Source organism: Manis javanica, chromosome 3, assembly GCF_040802235.1.
Source record: "Manis javanica isolate MJ-LG chromosome 3, MJ_LKY, whole genome shotgun sequence".
Classification (NCBI taxonomy): Eukaryota; Metazoa; Chordata; class Mammalia; order Pholidota; family Manidae; genus Manis; species Manis javanica.
The window spans coordinates 56,865,578-56,888,388 of record NC_133158.1 but is presented as its reverse complement, the minus strand read 5'-3'; the positions used below and the strand labels follow the sequence as shown (position 1 = coordinate 56,888,388).

General features: G+C 48.8%; 1 protein-coding gene and 1 long non-coding RNA gene across 5 annotated transcripts in view; one reads left to right on the top strand and one right to left on the bottom strand.

Moving 5' to 3' along the window:
- The window catches only part of ITGB5 (integrin subunit beta 5), a 140,965-nt gene that overhangs the window by 72,521 nt on the left and 45,633 nt on the right, over window positions 1–22,811 (bottom strand). For all 4 annotated transcript variants that reach the window (XM_073231521.1, XM_073231522.1, XM_037012982.2 and 1 more), the window contains exons 6-8: window positions 6,761–6,922; window positions 5,242–5,337; window positions 3,357–3,446 (exon numbers count right to left, since the gene is read on the bottom strand). In XM_073231521.1, coding sequence (XP_073087622.1) covers window positions 3,357–3,446; window positions 5,242–5,337; window positions 6,761–6,922 — 348 coding nt within the window. The remainder of the gene's footprint in view (window positions 1–3,356; window positions 3,447–5,241; window positions 5,338–6,760; window positions 6,923–22,811) is intronic.
- Window positions 6,929–21,671, top strand: LOC140848387 (uncharacterized). The gene is made up of 3 exons (XR_012129172.1): window positions 6,929–18,062; window positions 19,034–19,124; window positions 21,437–21,671. It is a non-coding gene; the product is annotated as an uncharacterized lncRNA (long non-coding RNA).

Sequence of the window (22,811 nt, the reverse complement as noted above, 5' to 3'; positions counted from 1 at the left end):
CCCACTATAAAAGTTGCACACAACAGATCTGCTTCCACAAGACATCAAACATACCCCTTCCACCCGCCCCCTCCTCGGCCGAGCTGAATACCACAGCCACTTCGTCTGCTCCACAGGATCCGACCGAAATCTTTCCAGAATGTCCCCACAGACGGTTTGCCAGTTCTCTAGGCTACGTAAACGTCAACACCCAGACTTAGTCCTGTGCTGCATGACTCACATGAAATCCGGCATGAAGCACTGGGATGGTGAGGCGAAACAGAAAAGCAAACGGTCGGGGCAGAACTGTGCTTGGTCCCTGGCCAGGGAGACAGGCAGGCAAAAGGCCAGCCAGAGCCAGGCAGAGCCTCTGCTGCAGGTCAAAGTGTACACACACACCCAGAGGCCTCTGCTCAGCTCAAATCCAGGAACACAAGCAACGGGCTGAGGCCCAGGCCGGGCCTCCCCATTTGCCAGAAATGACGGCAGCCAGTGAACTCAGTCTTAATCGGTGTTGGGCCCAACATGGCTTCCACTACTGAGACTTTGCTCCAAATACCTTACCATTTCACATTTCAGTATTTAATATATTTCTTTAAAATTCCCACTGATGGGAAGAGTGGAAGTAGGGAATTGCCAAGGGTCCCACCTCTTTGGGGTGATGGACATGTTCGATATTTTGATAGTGGTGATGTATGTCAAAACATCAAATGGTAAACTTTTAATCTGTACAGTTTATGTTAATGATCCCTCAATAAAGTTGGCTTAGAAGTTTCCACTGAATTTGAACATTGCTGATAGTATTCCAGAATCGCCCATTTTCAGAGAGTTGAGTTGCCAGTGTTCATCCATAGCTGATTTCCCAACACGCCCTCACAAGAACCAGTCTCCCCCTGGGCCAAGCTACAGCTCTCGGTTCCCCGGGCTGCTCAGGTTGTTCATCTCAGGATCCAGGAAGGAACCGTCTCCTCCACTCGTCCCTGCCCCAACCCCTCGGCAGCAGAGAGGGCTCCCCACCCCGCTCCTGACCTCCACTGACCGCACAGCATGCTCCCCCAGGTCCCTGACTTCTATTACGACAACGAATTTATGTATCACGAACCCTGTGCTGGGCCAGGGCAACAAAGCTCAGAGGAAGGCCGCCACTGAGCACTTGTGAGACCCCAGCCAGGGGCCCCCGCGGCCTCACGCTCCCTGGTTTTTAGCAGGCGCTCCCACACACAAGTACAGACACGCACAACCACTTGGCCACGTGAGACACAGCCTGAGCAGAGCATTGTCCCACTTCTGGGACACACCGTTCCCCCAGCAGTTCTATGGAACTGGGAGTCCCCATGCCCTCCTCTACCAAAGCCAGGAGGAGCAGGGGACCAGGGCCTTCAACAGGAATGCTCCAGGGGGAGCCCCCGAGGCCTCTCAGCCAGCTGCCCAGGAGCTGCCCGAGGATGGGAATGCTGGGAGGTGGCTCGGCCCCAGAAAGCCAGGAGAAATCCGCACCCCACCTACAGCCCAGGATGAGGCTGCTCCTCAGCTCTTTCTTCCCTACAGGCCCTGGCATGGCCGGAGGCAGGCTGTGGTCGCCCCACGAGTGACAGCAGGTCTGGCAGCAGCCCCACTGCTGACCCACGGGGTCTTCACCAGCCCTGACGCCCCCAGAGGGACGGGGATGTGGCACAGGTAGGGGGTCTGGCTCTCGCTTTGACTCCCTGAGTTCAGGGTCCAGAGCCCGAGGCCCAGAGACTCCCAGTGGGGAGCGGCACTCGAGAAGAGGGTGACAGTGGCAGCCCCGGACCCCCGCCTCACACATGTGCTCACAGATGCCCTGTCGGTATTTCACGTTGCCTCTCACTGAGGAACCCTGAAAACCTCAAGTGTAAAGGTGACCAGGAAACCTCGTCTCACTGGATTCTGAGTTCTATGGGGGCCACTGGATCTGGCGAAGACGGAAAGGTCAGAGATCAGAGAAGAGGATGTTGATACATGGGGAACAGGGTGGGGGGGTGGGGAGGACTCTGGTTTTCTTCGACAGGAAGTTCCAGCAGTTAGGACTCAGAGGCTTGTGGAAGGAGGAGGACCTTAATGCAACAGGACAGAAAACTAGCCACAAATCCTCTCTGCTGCCCAGCTCACCAGCTTCAGGACACCAGGGCTCCAGAGGGCCGAGGGAGGACTGGCCACACTCCCAGCGCCGGGCTCCCCAGCGGCCAGGGAGCGACCTGTGGCTCCTGCGGTAGCTGAGAGAGAATTTGTGAGTGAGAATGCCTGCATCAGTCAGGTGGACAAAGGCAGAGTGCCAAATACCTGTAAATCATCACGGCTGGGAAAGGAAGATGATTTCTCTAACACGTGTGATCCCATAGCAGTTAATGCTGCTATGACAGAAATATGGTTCCCAGGTTAGCCCACAAGCCTATGGTACATAAGTTTGGGACTAATAGAGCTACTTAAACTATATTACATGTAACTCTGCTTTAGTAGGAAGATACACTCTGGTTTCTAACTGGGGAATTACCTGGCCCTGTGAAGGGCTGGGTGGACACTGGCAGCCACACCCATGCGGGGCTTGCCAGGTCCGGGACACACTTCCCGGCACAGGAAAGAGCCTGCTACTCGCCTGGGAAAAGGTAGGTCTGAGTCAAGCACTTCTTGGGTGTCAGGGCTTGGGGGAAAGGAGGGCAGGAAGGAGAGAGGTTTGGGAATCACAGGGTTGGCTTGGATGCGGGAGTGACTCCTGAACCACATCTGTACGGCTGTGCCAGGCACAGGAGGGCCAAGGCAGTGTGAGGGGCCACAACTGCCCGACTCAACAGCCTGCTCAGGCTCCCTCTGAAAGGGGGACCAACCGCCACGGGGTCCTAAGTGTGTAGGCAGAAAACCTGTCGCTGAGTCTTCTTGAATTCTCTAATCCCACTTTGGTCTGCAACTCTACACACAGCTCAAACCAGGGAATTTCTGCTGTGCTGCCCACTGCCAGGTGAGGTCAGCATGCATGCTTCCTGCTTCTCACCACAGGGAACACAGGGGCAGGATCACCGAGACAACAGAATGGGTGGAGAGCACACCTGTACCCACCCAAGTGTGGTGCTATGATGGGGCCGGGTTATCGGAAGTCAGAACCCAAGTATGTCCAGGGACTGGAGTCTGACCGAGCCACCTGCTGCTCACCGGGCAAAGCGTCAAGATGGCAAAGGGGGAGGGGTGCATCAAGCAGGACGGCCGTCTCCACCGAACCAACAGAAAGGGGAAGGTGCCAAACTCAAGAGGCAGAGCCAAGGGCTCCTGCCCAGTTCGTGGCCCACTGAGTCTACATCAGCCCTCGGAGCCTCAGCAGGAGCAGGTTGGGGGAGGTGGCAGAGGGGGAAGACCCCGTGACTTACACTGTATGCATTGACAATCAGCTGAATAATATTGTTGGAGTCTCCATGTAAAATCTCCACAGTTGTTCCAGGTATCAGGGCTGTAAAATTCTTGGGGAAAAAAAAAGAAAGAAATAAGCCCATTTTGCCCTTCATGCTGTCAAAAAGCAAACACTGCTGTGCAAGGGCAGGAAGGGCCCCCAGCACCAGGCCCTGCCCCTCCCTCACACCACAAACTGGCGTTGATGCCATCAGGAAAGGCACAAAGGACCAGCACAGGGGAGCAGAGCTGTTGCCGGGCAGTGGGGTGGGGCTCCCCAGGGGCTGAGTGTGAGGGGTTGACAGGCTCTGTTACTAGGGTAAAAGGTCAGGCTCCTTCTTGGAGACCCCACCCCTCTGGCAAGATACAGACAACTCCCCGAAATACCATCCTCTCGGGTCAACGCACAGACAACTCCCCGAAATACCATCCTCTCGGGTCAACGCATTCTTTATTTTGTAGCCTTGTCGCCCCTCGTCTACACAGGGATTCCCAGGCTTGCTTCAAGGATGCCCTCAATCTGTTTAGCAGCAGTGAAAGAGGAAACGTCTCCTAGGGTCACAGATACAGCCTCTCTTGACCGGGAGCTGAGATGTGAATGGTGCCCCACCAAGGACATCTCAGTAGCTCTGGGTGAAGTCCTGTAGTGCAGCAGTTGGCCTTGAAGTGGCTGCCTTTCCTCTTTCATTTGTACTAACCCCTGAGAATGTCACTTATTAAACATCTAGAAACACCCACTGCCCTTAGCCTGCCTTGGACTGGATGGAGGGGCCTCCTCCCGGAGCAAGACGCCCTTGGTTCTGAACAAGGATGGCTTCAGCCAGGGTGGATCTCTTCTTCTTAAGCATCTAGAAGCACAGTCTGTGCCACAGATCTACCTAAAAATGCTACTTGTAAATGGATACATTTTATCCTGGCATCTTCCACCACACAAAAAGAAAAACCAATTCTCTTCCCTTGATATCTTCTGAAATTGATTCAGACTGAAAGAAGATAAATAACTCAGGAAGATGTAAAGGGCATTTTATCAGTGATAATCTGAGGCAGAGCAACAGAAAAACAATCAGACAGAGGTTGTTTTGTAGATATTTAAGAGCAGTACAAAGAGGGGACCGGGGCTGGCCGTCCTAGGGCTGGGGAGGGATTCCTGACAGAACTCTCATAACCTCTGTCAGAGATGAGCTGGGCTTCACATGCAGCTCACATGAACACTGCTTCTAGTCCAAAATGGGACTATGGGAAAGATCACATTCACAAGGGGAGTTGATAGTGATGACCCAGGGGGTATCCCGGAACAGGTCGCCTCGACAGCACCGCCTCACTCACAGGCCGCTGGGCTCTGTTCACTCTAGGCAAGCATTGTTTTCGTTGGAAATTCCAGCTCCAGACCGAGCCCCCAGCCCCCCACTCTGGGGGCAGGACATAGAACTCTGGAATCTTAGCATGACTGATGGCCTGCTTACATGCTTCAGTTTTCTTTCTGTACATTTTCATTTTATATTGTCCTTCCTTATTAGAGTTACTCCAGTGTGTATGCATTTCATTATCTGAAAAATGGGAGTTCATACGATTTCCAAAGTTTTTCTCAGGATCAAATTAAATTCCATATGTTTAAGTCCCTTGTGAAGGCAGGCACTGCTAGGTGAATGATTAATACCTTCTTTCACATGATTACTTTCTATTAGATCAAGACAGCGCTCTACTCTACCCTCCTCTGGCTCTTCCCCCACACAGAGCGGGCTGTCGGCACCCCTCACCCGCTTCCCCACCCTCCACCTCACCCCATGTTCTAACCCTGCAACCACCTGGGGGCAGCACGACCCCCAGACTCAGGCCACCAGCCTCCCTCATTCCCTCCAGGCACACCTTGTAAAGCATGTAGTGGTTTTTCGTCACTGCGAAGATAAGATTGATGTTATTCTCTGCCAGTTTCTCTCCAAGCAAGGCAAGGGACGGGTAGTCCTAGGGCCAAGGCAAAAGTTAAGGCTGTTTACATTCATATCAGTTGAGATACCAGCAACTGACTCCAACACGTACTCAGGAGCTCATCACTTGCCACAAAAAGCATCTTCCCCTTTACTCCCCTTAGTAGCCGAGCCCCACTGGCAGCTCCAAACTCTAGGAAGGACCCCCCCAGCACACACCAAACCAGACACGCTCCTCCCACCCGCCCACGTCAGGACGGAGGCGTGAGGAGAGGTTTCTTGTACTGCTTGTGCATCCCGCACATCCCTCCTTTCGGCAGGTGGGCCAAAGCAGGGGGCCCTGACAAGCCGTCACCACATCCTACCGTCTCCCGTCCCCACCCTTACCCTCCCTCTCTCCTGTCGAGACCTCCCCTCCCTACTACCTTGCCCTATTTTTCTTTTTCCTGTGCCCAACAGCTGGGGCTGCCAATGCCCCCCACAGGTCCCACTCAGTCCTGCGCAGGGCCCAGACTGGGCAGAAGAGGCTGCTGACCTCTGGGCTAAAAGGCGGACTGTGCTGGGGGAGGGGCGCTAGCAGGGAGGAGGGAGGAGGCTGACAGGTAGTTTAACAAGGTCCTGGACGCATTAAACGCTGATGACAGGTACAGGGGCCTTCATCTGCTCTCTGGTTACCCGGTTCTACAGTTCTGAGTCTTTTTTTCCAGACTTCATTATTCTCGGATAACATGGAAGGCTTGGACACTAGCCATGCCTTGAAACTGGAGAAAATGGACTTGTCCAGCAAAGAAAATCAGAATCTCTCTCTGGCCAGACACCATAATGGATTTGGGAAGGAAGGGAGTAATTTTTTTTTAATTGAATAGGAAGAGTGACAAGCTTTGGTAGTTGTTGGGTCTGTGTGATAAGTACACAAGAGTTCATTTTACTGGTCTATCTATTATTATGTTATGTTTGAAATTCTGCATAAATTCATTTAAATGACACAGTCATGGTCACAGACCATTGACAGTGGAAGGTCCTTGCTCCCACACTCCTGACACCGATGAACTTCATGCCTCTGGGAAACCATTTCTAAGGTTGGTACATTTTGTCTTCACTTGTCTTGCTCTGTAACTTTTCTCCCAGTCTTGGTTTCTGCTGGAGCACAGTCCCCAACCCCCCCCACCATATATGACCTCTCCCCTTTGACATCTACCATCTCCTGGGGTCCTCTTCCTTCAATTACACACTCCCAGCTGGCTGCACAGTGGCAGAAAGACGAACAGGCCACAGAAATCCCTGAGAAATGTTCTAAGCTAACAGGAGTTCTGAAGCCCCTTGGAAAACATGCTGTAGAAACCCAGTCCCAAGAATGGACTGAAGTGTCAGTGAGGAGAGATCGAGGAAGGTTTCAAAGGCAGGTGGGCACTCAGACCACCGGCAGGGCCCCTGGAGTGGCACGGGGGCCCGGCCCTCACCATCTGGTTGGACACGGTGTACTCGCTGGCCTCATTCAGGTGGCACTTGCCATCGTGCGGCTGCACCAGGCCCCCCAGTTTTCCGTCCAGTGCGATGTGGGGCACGTCATCTGTCGTGAACACCAGCAGGTGCAGTGCGTCCTGTCGCCAGCCGATTTTCTCCTGTGGACAGAGGTCTGATGGGGGCAAAGCTTTTCTGGCTGCTGCCCAAGCCTGCCCCGGGGCATCAGACAGGACACTAGCCTGTCTCCAGAGGCTGTGGTTTGAATCAGAAGCATTCCCCTTTGTGCCCAGCTGAGAAGTACTCATGAAAAACCCTGTGATGGGACTCCCAAGCTCAGAGACACAGCTTGGATGGGGAAGCCCACGCACAGAAACAGATCTCCACAGCTTGGTCCACACAGGCCCATGTGCCTGGAGGCCCCTCCAGACCATCACACCTTCCCTGCCCCTTTCGGCTGCCCCTGGCAGCTACTCTCCTGGGCACTGCCCTTCAGCCTCACCTACCCCCTCCCAGAACAGCCTTTAGAGCACCCAGCTCCCCAGGCGGCTGGCCTTGTCTGACATGACCATAAGGGAACACTTCTGCCCCCCAGTTCGCCACAGATCTCTCAGGATGAAGCTCACGGATGACCAACAGCTGGCTGTGTCTCTGCGGGACTTGGTGAACTCGCCACCTAGGCTGGTAGGTATAAACCACTCTGACTATTTGGAGGTCGGTGTTCAAGGTCAACCAGATTAGCTCTTTTCTCCCTTTACTAATTTGTTATATGAAATGTATCCATGCTTCAGTCGGTGGCACAACTGAAAACAATCTGTATTTCAAGAAAAGGACTGTTTTTCATATTTAGCCACTGTGGCCCCAACACTACATCAAACACTCCCAGTTATTATTATGAGGAGCAGTTAGACCCTGATGCAAAGCAACAAAAAATGGGATATGGTTGCCTCCTCAATAATAGCAAAAAGGCCTCCTAAAATATGTTGGTAGCAGACCGAATGTATGAAAGATTTAAACACTGCTGAGAGTATCCATACACGTCAATGTCCGCACACTTGACATTGAAGCAAGAGACTGAATTCATAGACTTTATAAATTAAGATGCTATTGCTCTTCTGGCACATGAGGTGTTGAAGGTACCATCCTCTTTCTTATCACTATAATGATGGATAAGACAGCCTTAAAAAGCTATGGTATTTTCTCACTCCAAAAGCAGCATGGAAATAAAAATAAATCAGAGAAAATCAGAATAACATGAGGGAGAAAAGGGTTTGAAGAGAAGCCAGTGAGGACTGAAAGCTCAGAGGCCTATTGTGATCAAGGACCTTAACCTTTTAGGGAATCATTTTCCTAGATTCTCAACACTCATCCAACATACCCTTACTGATCCCCTCCTGTGTGCCAGGCCCCATGAAAGGCACTGGGTCTGCCAGCAGCTAGTTCCAGACCTCCAAGAGCTCACAGTCCAATGGAAACCCAACTCCAGGACACTGTGATTAACATGCTAATGAAGTAAATACAATGTCAATGGAAACCAGAAAGGAGGAGGAGAAAAAGCCTTCCCAGGTAGATGAAACTAGGGCTGAGCTGGAAGGGTATGGAGAATCTTCAAGGACGCTGAGAGAAGAAATGAGTTCTTCTCAGCACAAGAGGTGGGTGAGCAGTCCAGGCACAGAAAAGGCACCATAAGAAGGCCAGCACATTTTCAGGTCCTAGAATAAGCAATTTAGGAGATCCCTTATAGCAACGAAATTCTAAGCCATGACAAAACTAATGTGTAGGGTTAGAAGTTGAGATGTGGTTTCCCTTGTTGGCAAGACCAGGGAGAGTACTAACCAGAAGGGGTCACAAGGAGCTTCTGGATTGCTGGTAATGTTCGGTTTCTTGAGCTGGCATTTCTACCTTGCAAACATTTACTGAGATGCACTCTTACACAGTTTTCTGTATGTATACTACACTTTAACAAAGAGTTTAAAACTTTGAAATAAATAAAGCAATACATTATAAACCATGGAGTGTGGAAGGGAGGGATGAGATGCTTAGGAAATAAAGCATAATCGAGAGAATGGAAACCAGCAGCATTATTGCAGGAAAAGGTGGGTCTCTTACCCACAAGTGCACAGCAATGTGCTAAACACCCTACAATAAAGGAGACCGACCTTTAATTTGACAATATATATTATGAACCTTAAAGAAAACCAGACTTAAATAGATGGACAGAGATTGTTGGAAGCATCATGTCATTTCTCCTCCAAGTGGATCCCCAGATTTGATACAATCCCAATCAAAAGCCCAGAAGGGCCTTTTTGAGAAAATGACAAGCTGGTTCTAAAATCTATATAGCAAAGCAAACAATGGAGATGAGCCAAATATTTTGAAAAAGAACAACAAAGTTGGGGGGGTCATCATCTCAGGCCAAGGCTTATGATAAAGATACAGTAATCAAGACAGTGTGGTATTGGCAAAAGCACAGACGCATCAACGATAGAGACACAGGGTGGAACAGACCCACACATCTATGGTCAATTCAACAGAAGGTACTAGAACGATCCCTATAAAAAAATGAAGCTCAATCCATATCTCACTGTACACAAAAATCAACTGAAAGTGGATTATGGACCTAAAACTATAAAACTTCTGAAGGAGACATAGGAGGAAATCTTTGTGACCTTGGTATAGGCAAATATTTTTTAGATAATTCATAAGATAAAAAACTGATGAACTGGGCTTCGTCAAACTTAAAAACATCTGCTCTTTGAAAGCTAACATTAAAAAAATGAAATGACAAGGCACAGACTGGAAGAAAATACTTGCAAAACATAAAAATCTGACAAAGGATGTGTACCTAGAGTATATAAAGAACTCACCTAGGGCAACTAATAAGGAAACAAACTACTGAAGTTAAAAGGTAGAGAGACTTGAACAGACATTTCACCAAAGAAGAGATGTGGATGGAAACAAGCACACAGAAGGACCCCCAGCACCATTAGCAGTTGAGGAAATGAACGTTAAACCACATGAAACAGCCACTGGACAGCTATTGCAAGGCAAACAGACCAACCCAGACAATACCGAGTCCTGTACAGCCCCTGGGATTCTCGGAACTGCTAGAGAATAAAATGTGTCAGCAACTCTGGAAAACAGCTGGGCAGATTCTTATAAAGTTACGTACAGCTCACCCTTGAACAATGTAGGCTTGAACTGCACAGGTCCACTTAACACACACAGTTTTTTCAATCAATACACTGGGAAAAAATGTTGGACATTAGTGACAATTTATAAAAACATTTTCTTTTCTCTAGTTTACTGTATTATAAGGATACTATATAATATCATATATAATGTTACAATATACAAAGTATGCATTAATCAACTGTTTACATTATCAGTAAGGCTATTCATAGTTAAGTTTTTGGGGAGTCAAAAGTTGTATGCAGATTTTCAACTGCATGGGGGGCTCAGCACCCCTAACCTCTGTACTGTTGAAGGGTCAACTGTATACACTTTTCATCAACCTAGTAATCCCACTCTTTGGTTTTTACCCAAGAGGAATGAAAACTTAGGCTCAAATTAAAACTTCTATTCAAATATTTACAGCAGCTATTCATAATAACCAAAAACTTACAAACAACCCAAATGCCCATCAACTGGTGAACAGGTATATTAAGTTTCATCCACACAATGGACAGAAAAGGAACAAACTACTAATCCACACAACTTGGGTGAATCTACAAAGCATTACATTAAGTGAAAAAAATCTTGATTCAAAAGGCGGCTGAGTGTAATGTAACTCCACTCATATGATATTCAGCAAAAGACAAAAATACAGGGACAGATACAGATGGGTGGTTGCCAAAGGCTGAGAATAAAGGGAAGAGCTGACAATAAAGACACACTAGGAAACCCTCTGGGATGACAGAAATCTACATCTTAATTGTGGCTTAAGACTTTCCACCTAAAAAGGGTGAACTTTATGTACATTATCCTTCAAAATACTGACTTGAAAAAAACCTTAAATATGTATCTTTGACTCAGTGATTCTGCTTGAGGGAAATCTACCTACAAGAACTGTTCTGAAACATGCACAGCGGTACTCTTACTAATAGTGACAAAAAGGAAAAGATGTGGATATCCTACTATCAGGAATAGTTAAGTAAACTGAGGTATCTCCTCTCTAGCCACTGGAAATGATTTCATAAGAAGCATGAAATTATGTATTGACATGTCTAATATCAAGTGAAAAATAACAGCCCTGTAGCCACAGTGTGATTACACACTATGTAAGAAACAAGCACAACCTTCTATTTCGAAGAGAGTAAGAGAGATTGAAAAAAATATATGCCATAATGTGGTTGGGATTGATATTATGGGCAATATTGTTTTCTTTTACCCATTTTTTCAAACTGTCTTTAATAAGTAAGTACTAGTATAAGACTAGGCTTTGAATGGTGGCTCTGTTATTTAAGTCCCTCAGTCTCCTTTTCTTCCACTCCAGCTTCTCAAGGGCCTTGTAGGGACCTGAAGGAGATCAGCAAGGAGACTGAGCTACACGGACTGTGGGTGCCTAAAGATGGGCACTTTAATTTTGTTGCCACCCCTAATTACCTCTGGAGCTTTGGCCAAATTACTTAACACCTTAAAGCTTTTTTCTGGCTAGTAAATCAGGAATGATAAAACTTAACGTTCCATTTAATCTTCAGGGCAACGCTCGTGAAGCAGGTAATATATTGCCAACTTGTGGATGAGAAATCTGGTGCTCAGAGACACTAAGTAACTAGCCCAAGGGCACTGAACTAGTAAGGGCCAGAGAAGCCAGATTCAGATGGCCTGTCTCTTAACCACAAAGCTACACTACCCAAGCATACAGGGAGACAGAATGAGAGGTGTGTGTGTGTGTGTGTGTGTGTGTGTAGTAAGTGAGGTAATTCATGAAAGTACATAGTAGGCTTACTACTAATGAATGACTGCTGGATCCAAGATAAATGTTGAATTGAACAGTTACATCTGGACCAGAAATAGCTCCATAATTGAAAAGTGGTGCAGCACACTAACAATTGTTCTCTCTGAAGTAGACTCTTGTTACATAAGTGATGTTAGCAAACCTGGCCCAGTGGTTGGGGTACAGAGAATGAGTCAGGGCTTGCTTACTCATTCCCCCAAGCTTTGGGACTTAGAGATTTTATAAGCACTGACTCCACAAAGAACTTATATTAGAAATAATTTTCCGACTTTGAAGGCTTAAGTTCTGTATTCCGTGTTTGGGGCAGAAAGCAATAGTGGGGAAGTGGAATTAAAAAAAAAAAAAAAAAAAAGGAACAACTACAAAATGGAATATGGCAATGAGGCCAGGCTACGTGAGCTCTGGGACAGATGGGGCTGCATTCAAACCTTCGCTTTGCTCTGTGAGACTCTGAGTCTGACTCACTTCCCCCCTCTCAACTCGGTTTCTTCATCCATAAAATGGAGATAATCCTATTTTGGAGCTGATGCTAGGTTTAGACATTGTATATTAAAAACCACTTACCACATAAGAGGGACGAGAAAAAGGATGGGTAATTACTATTCTAAGACTGGAAATAATTTTTACATCTCTTCTTTTACTACGGATATGGGCAACTCCACAACTGTCACAAGCACTGTGGACCGAAAAGTCTAAAGAGCCTTCCATTAATTAAAACCACAATGAGATTCTTCCACAGACCTAACAGAAGGGCTAAAATCAAAAAGACTGGCCACAGCAGATGTTGGAGGAGATGAAGAGGAAATGGAACTGTCATACACTGATGGTAGGAATGTAAAATGACACATGTGCTTTGGAAAATGGTCTGGCAGCTTCTTAAAAAGTTCAACACACACTTACCACATGACCCGGTCATCCCATTCCTAGGCATTCCCCCATGATAAATAAAAGCATATGTCCATACAAAGATCTGAACATAAACATTTATAATGTCTCTATTTGTAATAATAGGCAAAAACTACCAAAATATCCCAAACAACCCAAATATCCATCAGCAGGTGGAGGGAGAAAAACTATGGTATATCCATACAGCAGAATACTATTCAGTACAAAAGGCATGAAGGCAGACACTGAAAAGCACAGATGAATCTCAAAATAGCTGTGCTGAGTGGAGTAAGCCAGGCCAAAACAGTGTATATACTGAATGTGCAAACGCAAATGGATGTAGAGTGACGGCAAGCACATTAGCAGCTGCCAGGGATAAGCAGGCAGGAGGCACAGGCGGAGAGATGACAAAGGAGCACAAATGCTCTTTTGGCTGAGAGAACATTATATTCATTATCTTGATTAAGAGCATATATGTCAAATGGATGTATATAGAGATAGGTCAAAATTTGTCAATTGTACACTTGTAATATATATACGTTATTATCCATCAATTAATTAACGCTCAATAAAGCTGTTATACTTAAAGAAGGCTTGGTTTGCTTGGAAAGTCACTTAAATGCAGTAAGATACATGAATAGCCTGAATGTCAGTCACGCAACGGGAAAGCCATAACAATTAGGCGCGGGGCTCAGGTATCTGGCAAATCTTGGTTCAGCCCCATACCTGCCTCAGCTTTGCCCCTGTGACCTTGGGCAAGTCACTACTTCATTCTTACCGGTCCCAGCTTCTCAGCTGTAAGATGGAGACAATAATAGTACCGATAAAATAGGGCTGCGGAGAGGATTAAACAAGATGGCACAGAAGGAGCACCCAGCTCAGGGTCTACGTGGCAAACAGTCTTTCTATGGAGCTGCAATCTGTGACTTAAGTCTGTAATTCAGAAGCACACAATCCGAACTCTGGAATGCAGGGTTGTGGGTAATGTTTATCTCCTTTCTGCTTACCTGCATTTTTTATATTTAGATTAAATGTATTCCTTTATAGAAAAGAACCATTTTAAGAGGAAAAAAAATGATTTAGTTAGCTAAGTTTTCCTCATGTCTCAGAGTAAAAGCAAAATTTTTAAAAGCCAATTTCATTAAATGTAATAGAGGTCAACCCTCTGATGAAAATGTCAGAGGTTGGGTGGGACAGAAACACACTGGACTTGGAAGCAAGAAATCTGCCACCTGGCCACAACAGTGATTCATGTAAATTCTCTTTGTTTGCTGGGCAAAGCTGCACCAAATTCAGCACAAGGTCTGTTTCAGCCTTCAAACTCCCAAGGCCCACCCTGGCTCAGGAGGCAACCTTTTTCATCACCAACACACACAGGTGTCAGGACTGGCCTCAAGTCTCTCCCCAGGGGCTCCCAGTGTCTGCTCCACAGCCCAGGGTGCCTTTCACCCCTGGCCTCCACAAAGGAATGCACCCCCCAAATCCCACCCTCGCTGGATGATCTATTCCATCATTCAGTCTCTCCTCTGGTTCCTTCCCCCAAATAGGCTATGACCCATGAATAATAGCCCTCTTTCCTCCCACCTACTCCACCAACCTCTCATCACTTGTCTTTTTTAAGTCTGGCAGACTTATTGCCTCAATTTTCTTTCCCTCAATTCCTTACAACCTGACCTCCCTCTATGACTCAGATGGAATGAGCTTCAGGGTCCCCAGGAGCTTTAACAATGCTGATGCTCCAGTGTCCTGACTTAACTGGGCTGACCTGCAGCCCAGCCATCAGGGTTTTAAATTCCCCAGATGAGTCTACTGTGCAGCCAAGTTTGAGAGCCTCCCACTACAGGTGTCACCAATCACCAGGCACTGCTCTCGTGGCCTCTCTGTTGTGACTTGTGCCTCCTTCAAGGCCCACTGCCCTTGGTTCTGGGACACTACCACTCCAGCTGCTCACCACCGCCTCCTCCCAGCCGGTGGCTGAAGTCAATGATAGCATCCTCCTTGTGGAGATTTATCCAAGTTCTCACATCTACTCGGATGACTTGCAATCACATCCCCACTTGACCTCCCTTCTGACCTTTACTCTAGGGTCCATCCCAAAAGCCAAAAGTGTCTGCCACCACCTGGAACTCAACTCATCTGGAGCTGCCGCACTATCTTCATGCCAATCAACTACCCCTCTAGACCTGCCCATTTCTGACAACAGGACCACCAAATGCTTTGCTAGAAACCTGGCACCCAGACTGTAAATTCTGTCTTTCAGTCCATCCCCACAGCCTGTGTTGAGCCAGAGCCTCTGGGCAATGTCACACATGCTCTGCAAAGTCTTGCCCTTCCCTTCCTAAACTCTCAGGTGAGCAAGCAAAGCCCGAGGCTCACCTTTCTCCTGACTACAAGCCTGCCTCCCACCACCCCAGAGCGATGTGTTCTGTGAACCAGGCTTACATCAGCTGCTCTGGAGAGCCAGATATGCAGGCAGGTGGCTGTGCAATTTGAAAAGCAGCCATCCAACTCTGGACACATGTGTCAGGAGTGATGAGGGTCCAGGGCAGCCATCATCAGGCCCAGAATCTCTGATTCCACCCAGTTCCCAGGAGGCAAACCCTCTAGTTTTGTAGGGACCAACCAGTCCAACAAAGGCTGGAGCCGGACACCCACACCCTGGAAATCAAGCACTGAACCTGGCACATTCTCAACCCTGGGGAGCAGTGACGAGCAGACACATACACACAACCAGACGTGGGCACCACGAACCCTCCCTCACAATGTCTGGGTCACATCACTCACACTTCCACTAACTATTTAGTATCCTTTGGAATCTAATTGACATCTTTTAAACTTATAAATATGGGAAGAATTAAGGAGCTAACTTAAGTGCAAACTTAATTAAATCACCCATCATTCACTGAGTCAGAGAAAGCGAAATGGGAATTGCAGAAAGGGGGGCAGCAGGGCCCTGGGATCGTCTAACACAAACTGCAGGACGGAGGAGGGGAGAGGGGCCACGGCATCCATGGGAATGGTGACCAGGGCACCTGAGCATTCAGGCCTGAAGGTCAGTCCAGGGGATCTGGGGCTGAGAAATGGCAGAGAGCAGGCAGTAGATCACAACAAGGGGAAGCAGGAATGGGGAGGGACGTCCAGGCCTTCCAGGCTTTGAGAAATAAAGAAAAATTGGTCCCAAAGGGGGCATTATGATTAACATGTATAGTGGGGGGGGGGGGGCACGGGGAGGGCTGTGCAACACAGAGAAGACAAGTAGTGATTTTACAGCATCTTACTACGCAGATAGACAGTGACTGTGAACGGGTATGTTGGGGGGACTTGGTGAAGGGGGGAGCCTAGTAAACATAATGTCCTTCATGTAACTGTAGATTAATGATACCAAAATAAAATTTAAAAAAAATAATAAAGAAAAAGAAAAATTGGTCCCTCCAGAGAATGCAGACAGACTTGCTGGCTTGTCTACTTCTAACATCTGGCTCCAGACAGTATGTGGACAGGGGAAGAGGGAAACAAGTGCTACACAGTAAGGGACGTCATTTCTCTTTGAGGACATGAGCCTCCAGCCTGTGGGTAATTTGGTTTCTGAGGCTGGAAGGTGTTACCCTCAGAGGCTGCAAAGTCTGACAGAGAAAGGTCACTCACTCCAGGGACAAAGAATAGACTTCCATCCTCCCCCAGCCACCTCCAGTCTCTCCCTGGGTCCCTCGGAACTTTCATCCACACGCTAAAGTGGCTCCATTAGGAGCCAAGGAAGTTTTTCTAGGCATCAGCTCACAGAAGCGGTGCATGCATGCAAATGAGCACACGCAGAATTCATGGTCATGGTGGCCAAACACAATGGCTTAGAGGGTGCACTGCCGACAACCACAGAAGACAGGCTCAACGGCTGCTACAGGACAAAAGCACCAGTGGCTACTGGGCAGAGAAACTGATCAGAGGAAACATGCAGCACCTCAAGGTGGAAGGCTCCCGAGTGCAGAGCTTCTCTGTCTGGTACCCACCATGTGGGCAGGGAGCCCACCCGCACATTCACTGCCACATCTGGCAGCCTGCTCCACTGATGAGCAGAGGTCCTTACTAGAAAATTCTCCCTTTCCTTCAACTCAAGCCTGCTTCCCCACAGGTACCCTGGTACTTCCCCTGGACAGACAGAGGCGTCTACTCCCTCCTCTGTAAGAGTGTCTGAGGTCAAGTCACACTTCCCTCTGTGCTGCCTCTCCTCCTGGTTAACCTTTAACTGCTCCTCCGCATGTGTGGTTTCCACACTCAGCACCATCCACTCACCACCACCGCACCCTCCCTGTCTGGTCTGTCTTAAACAGCCCCCGAGGCAGAAGTGGCTCCCTGGATGCAGTGTGACCTCACAGAGGAAAGCAGGGCTAGGACTGCATCCTGCACACCTGCAGTGCACGCCATGTGAGACAGCTGACTCTTCCCACTGGTTCACAGAAAGCCTGTGGGTCCCCAAGTCCCCTTCATAGTGACTTGCTTTGCCATGTGACCACAGCAGCGTGTGACAAGTGGGAAGGGCAGCCTCAAGGATGTCCCTGGGGAAGAGTGCAAGGGAGGACCTGGAATGCAGATTCCTGGGACCCTGAGAAAAGCTGCTGTCCCACTCAGCTGCCTTAGAACACCTCAGAGGATGCTGTCAGGATGGGGGTTGGCTTGTGTGTTTGGAGACAATGCACGCAATGCTCCCTGGTACACAGTGTTTCAACACGCAGGAGGCCTGGAATCAAGATGCAGTCCCAGGGGCAGCTTCAGTGAAGAGACAGAAGCACTAGCTTTAAACTACATGGTTCTCTATCTCAGGGCAATCTAATTAAAATGAACGGTCACCCATGTGAAGGGGTCCTCAGCCAGGTGTCGACAGTCCCTGCGCCCCAGTTGTCACTGGAGAGTCACCTGCCATATGCTCCCTCACTGCTGAAAAAGATCCACTCTCTGAAAAAGTGTCTCACCACAGGCCGACCTCTGAGAGTCAAACAACAGAACCAGTGGTTCTGAGACATGCTCTGAATGATTAAAGAGAAGGCAGGTATCAGAAGACAGTTTCCATTTTGCAGATTGGGAAGGTAAGGGCACAGGTCAGCGTGCCCACTGAAGAGGGCTGGGCTCTGTTGGCACGCTGACCTTGGCACCGTGCTGCCGGTCTCCCCGGGAACTGCTGAGGGCTGCAGAGCCACGTCATAACTGTTTCTGGTAAACAGGAAACTCCCAGTGCCTGAGTAAGCGCCTGAGTAAGGACATGGGCTGTGTTCCTGGGGAATGCACCGTCCTGTCCTGCTCTCCTGCTGGCAAACCAGGTCACGTGGGAAACCGCATCGGTTCCTCAGACAAGAACTGCGCTCTTTTTGGAAGCACGAGCCTCCCACTCCTCTATTGCTATGACCGCAGAAGGCAGCAGGCACTCTTATGTCAAGGTTAAGAATTCCGGCTTTGGACCCAGTCGGGTGGGTACAGTTCCATCTCTGCTCTATCATTTCTAGCTGTAAGACCTTCGAGAAGTTAGTCGGCCTTTCTAGGTCTGCTTCCTCATCAGAAGGGGACAGTAAACCACCGTCAAAGGGTTAAGGGTTAAGTAAAATAAGCCCTGGGAAGTGCCTGGCAGACAGCCTACTCTCACAAAGCATTCTGCCAGTGGGGACCAGTATCATTTGCACTGGAGCCTCAGGGCAGAGACCAAGGCTCCCTTAAGGAGAACACTGATTCGGCCCCTGGGTCCTGTGGGGCCAGACCTTCCAAAGAGTCTGTGTATGCTGCAGGTACCTTATGCAGTTGTACAGGCACCTGTCTTCCCATGGGACTGATGGATGCTACAGGGATGGGAGCTGTGGCTTATTTATCTATGCACCCCTCAGCAGCACCCAACCTGGGGCAGACCCCACAGCAGAGCTGAGCTTGGGCACCAGTCTGGAGTCCCACATAGCACACAAGGAAAACCAAGGTTAGATTCTCACTGTGACTGAGTCTCCCAGTCATGCTGATATTTAAGCCTTTATGACAATAAACATTTTCCTACTAGTAGTTTGTTTCTCCTGCTTCCATCTATATTCTCCAAGTCTTTTTAAACATATTTTTCAAGTCTTTTTTCTGTGGTTAAACTGAAGAAGGGCAAAAGGATAGTATTTCTTTCCTTGGCAAAAAGAAATCTTGGCTGGTGAATCAGGATTTAAACATTCACTTTGAGCCCAAGTGCCAGCAACATGCAGTAGACTATGTCTGATGTGGACTCTTCGGCAGAATCCAATCTGACCTGAAGAAGAGAAGCATTTGGAATGAATACGGCTTAACCCTAAGAACTGTCTATTTGTGTACAAGAAACTATCAGTAGTCAAGTGTCAAATATCAGCAATAGTCAAACACCAGTAAGTTCCTATGTTCCTTCTAATGTTTATAAGCAGGTTGTTTCTTTACCTTCTAGTGGATCTGCAAGCTCAAATCAAATCCCTGAGGACCGGGACTCTTTCTTATCAGACCTTCGGGCACTCAACAACTACTTACTGAACTGGAAGGTATTTGCTAAGTAACAGTATTTGTGGTTCTGCCTTAGTGGCCGTGTAGGAAGCACTGTAAATGACACGGAGGTGACCTGGTATAACGGGAGGGCAGGGAGCCAGGGAGACCTGGGAGCTCCTAAACTTCAGAAGCATAAAGGAATCTCTGAGACCAAAGCATCTGTTTCTTCAGCAAATGTTTAAGGAGGGCCTGTTAGGTGTCAGGCAGCGAGCTGGGTGCTGAGGAAATACGGTCTTGCTAAAAGAGATGTGGTCACTGCCTTCAGGGGGCTCGCTGTCTTGCACGGGAGGTAGACATCACTCAAGGAGTGGTCGAAATAAAATAAAATGGTAACCAGAATAGATGGGACCGAGGGCTGGTGCTCAGGGACTCTGGCCTCGGCAGGAGCACCAGTCACGGAAGGCCTCCCAGCACACAGCACGAGAGCAGAGGTCTGAGACAGAAGAAGGCAGAGGTTAGAAATCCAAAGGAAAGCAGGCAGTAGGGAGGAAAGTGAGAAGAGGGGAAGCACAGGGAATTTTCAGGGCAGTGAAATAATTCTGTGTGATACAACAATGGCAGATACATGTTATTATACATTTATTTGTCCAGACCCACAGAATGTACAACACCAAGAGTGAACCCCAATATAAACAATGGACTTGGGGTGACAATGATGTGTCAGCATTGGCTCGTGGATTATAATAGACGTGCCACGCTGGTGGGATGTTGATGGTGGGGGACGCCAGGGGCAAGTGCGGGAAATAGAGGAATTCTGAGTACACTGTGCTCAATCTTACTGTGAACCTAAAACCACTCTAAAAAAATAGTCTATGAATAAGAAAAGAAAAGAAAAGCAGGAATACAGGGGAGGAGTATTTTAAATAGAGGAAATGACATGTGCAAAGGGCCCCACATGAGTCAGAGTAACTGACTGCAGGTCCCTGTGGCTGGAATACACAGGCAGGGTGGAGAGTGGGACAGAAAGTGCCAAAAGAGCCCAGGAATAAATCCTTGTCTCTTGTCCTTTTTGCCAAATGGCCATTTAAAGCAACAGGAGCTCCTAAGTTGACATGAAAATCTAACGTCCCGGCCAGGTTCGGAAATGCAGGCTTTGTCATGCAGGGACCTCCTAGCCTTTCCCCAGGAGGGCTCTTCCCTGGCTTCATCAGCCAGGGCAACCGCGGGGCATGGACACCCTCTAGGTGAGCACCAGAGGCTTATGCTGGAGGATAGAGAGACAGACACGCTCACTTGGGACACTTCTGGGTTGTAATTCAGGCAGTCCCCACCCCTCCTGTCATAACGAGCAGCTGTCAGCAGGCAGTGAAGCCCAGCACAGTCCACAGGCAGGAGGCAGGATAAAGAAAACAGCCCCTCAGGGGCCAAACCAGTCCAGTGACTCAAAAGTGCAATTAAACCACAACCATCTTCCCACCTGTGACCAGAACGCGGGGCGGGGCGGGGGCTGGCATACCTGCACACTTCCCCCAAAGCTTCCCAGGGCCACAGGCAAACACTACTTTCGTGGGGTTTCCCAGACACTGAACCACAGGCGAGCAAGCAGGGTGGGGGTGGAAGAAGCCCCAGAATCTATGGTGAGATCTGCAGCAGAAGCGGCTCACACGTGCCAAGTCAGATACCCCAGACAGCAAGAGGATGGAACGTGCGGGCCCTCTGGCTGCCGTGAAGGCCCCAGGGGCGGCTGCCCTCCTCAAGGGAAGAAAGGCAATGCCTACATTTCTCAACTCAGGCTTGGAAAAACCCACACATTATCCTGAGATCTAAAAGAAATCAGGCAACATGTCAAAAGAAACCAAATCAACTCTGCAGGAGGCAGAGAGGGGAGGGCGCGGAGTGGAAGCAGAGGGGGACCCTCGCAGGGCTGTATCTGGCCCCAGGGGCTGGGCTTTCTCCACCCTCTTCTGGTATCTGTCACAGCTCCTCCCTGGCCCCCGGCTCAAGCACCAAGCAAGATAAAAAAGCAAAACCCAGGTCTCTGAGCAAAGGGGCCACTGCGCTGACAGGCGGAGGGCATCGTGGAGATCCCCCCTCCAGTCCCGCCTCCCTGTTTTTCCCAGAGGAGCATTCTGAGACCCAGAGAGCTCAGCGGGCCTCCACGGGGCGTCAGCTGCAGAAAAGGCTGAGCCTCAATCAGAACCACATGACTCTAAACGGAGTCCTGCCCATACTCCACAGCACTGTCACCATTTCCCAAAGCACCCAGGACTTGGGCTTCAGACTCAGTCAGATCTGGTTAAAATCCTGGCTCTACCCCTTACTAATAACAACTTGAATGAACCCCTGTGTTTCCTCATCTGTAAACCAGGAACCACCACCACCCATACACCCAACGACCACTGTGAGAATCAGACAGAATGCACACAAGCCATCTGGGGCATGGACGACGGCCGAGCAAGCGCAGCCACTGTTTGGTTTCCAGAGGTTCACAGAATCTGCATTCCTGCAGAGTCTTGCTGGCGTGAAGCTTGGTCTCCATTTTTCGATTCCGATGCTCCCACCAGCAAAGGAATAAAGGGTCCAATCCACGCCAAGGCTTTTCACTCAGCTCGCAAACTTCCTTTGTTTACTTTTGAGACTTACTCATTCCTCTATTTCTGAGAAGAGCTTAAAAATGTAACACACAGTGCAAAATCAGAGAATGAAAACTAAAAATCTGTCTGAAGGGTGTGCAGGATGAAAGCCAGGGTTCCAGAAGCTGAGGCCAAGGGGAGAGTGCTGGGTTTCTCCAATCCTATTTTCTGCCTGACTGGAGAAAGCAGTCCACAGAGTCCTGCGTGGCCGGGACCTACCCAGCCAAGCTCTGACCTGCAGGTAAGCTCTTTGACTAGGAGCCATGAGGAACAGCAGAGGGTGATGGGCAGCTGGGAGCAGAGCTCTCGGCCCTCTTGCCTCTGTCTCCCCAGGCCAAGGGCACTCCCCGTTTGGGAAAATAGGAAAGCGGCCCATGTGAACCTCTCAGCACACTTCCACCCATACAATTTCAGAATAAACACCTCACAGTCAACTTCCAGAAAGTCCTGTGAGAGGAATAGAAGTGGTCATGGGGAAATGACTATTCTGACCAAGAGAAAGTATAAACAGGTCCAAGAACAGGTTTCCAGGTAAAGGCGAAATGAAGGGCAATGGCGTCTCCTCATTCTCACTCAGCTGGGTACAGCACATTGGGGGAGAAAACGCCTGCACTGATGGAAGGAGTGCTCCTACCGTACGCCTGCTGTTAAACAGCCCCTCACAGCAAAGTGACCCCTTTGCGGAAATGCAGCATCAAAACTTCCACTTTCAGAAGCGAGCCCTTATCCTACATAGAGCCCTAAATAGAAACACAGTTTCCCTCTTTTTGTACAGAACAGCTCTCCAAGAACTAGAATGCAGGCCACAGAGGCAGGATTTAAGGTTGATCATGTGAACATTCCATACTCCTAAATCCCACAAATTCATAGCTAACCGACTATTCCAGGGAAACCAGAGTACAATGAACCAGAGCAAAGAACCCCCTGTGGGTTGTGAGATGGGCCTGTTAGCAGCTCCATCTCCAAGCCTGGAGTCAGAGGAAGTCTGCTGCTGCAGAGGGGCTGCCCCACCAGCTCCAGCCTTTGCGAGACTCATCTCTGACGGGAGAGATTCGGTCCTGCTGGCTCTGTCACATTCAATTTGCAAGATTTAGTGGAAAGGCCCATCAT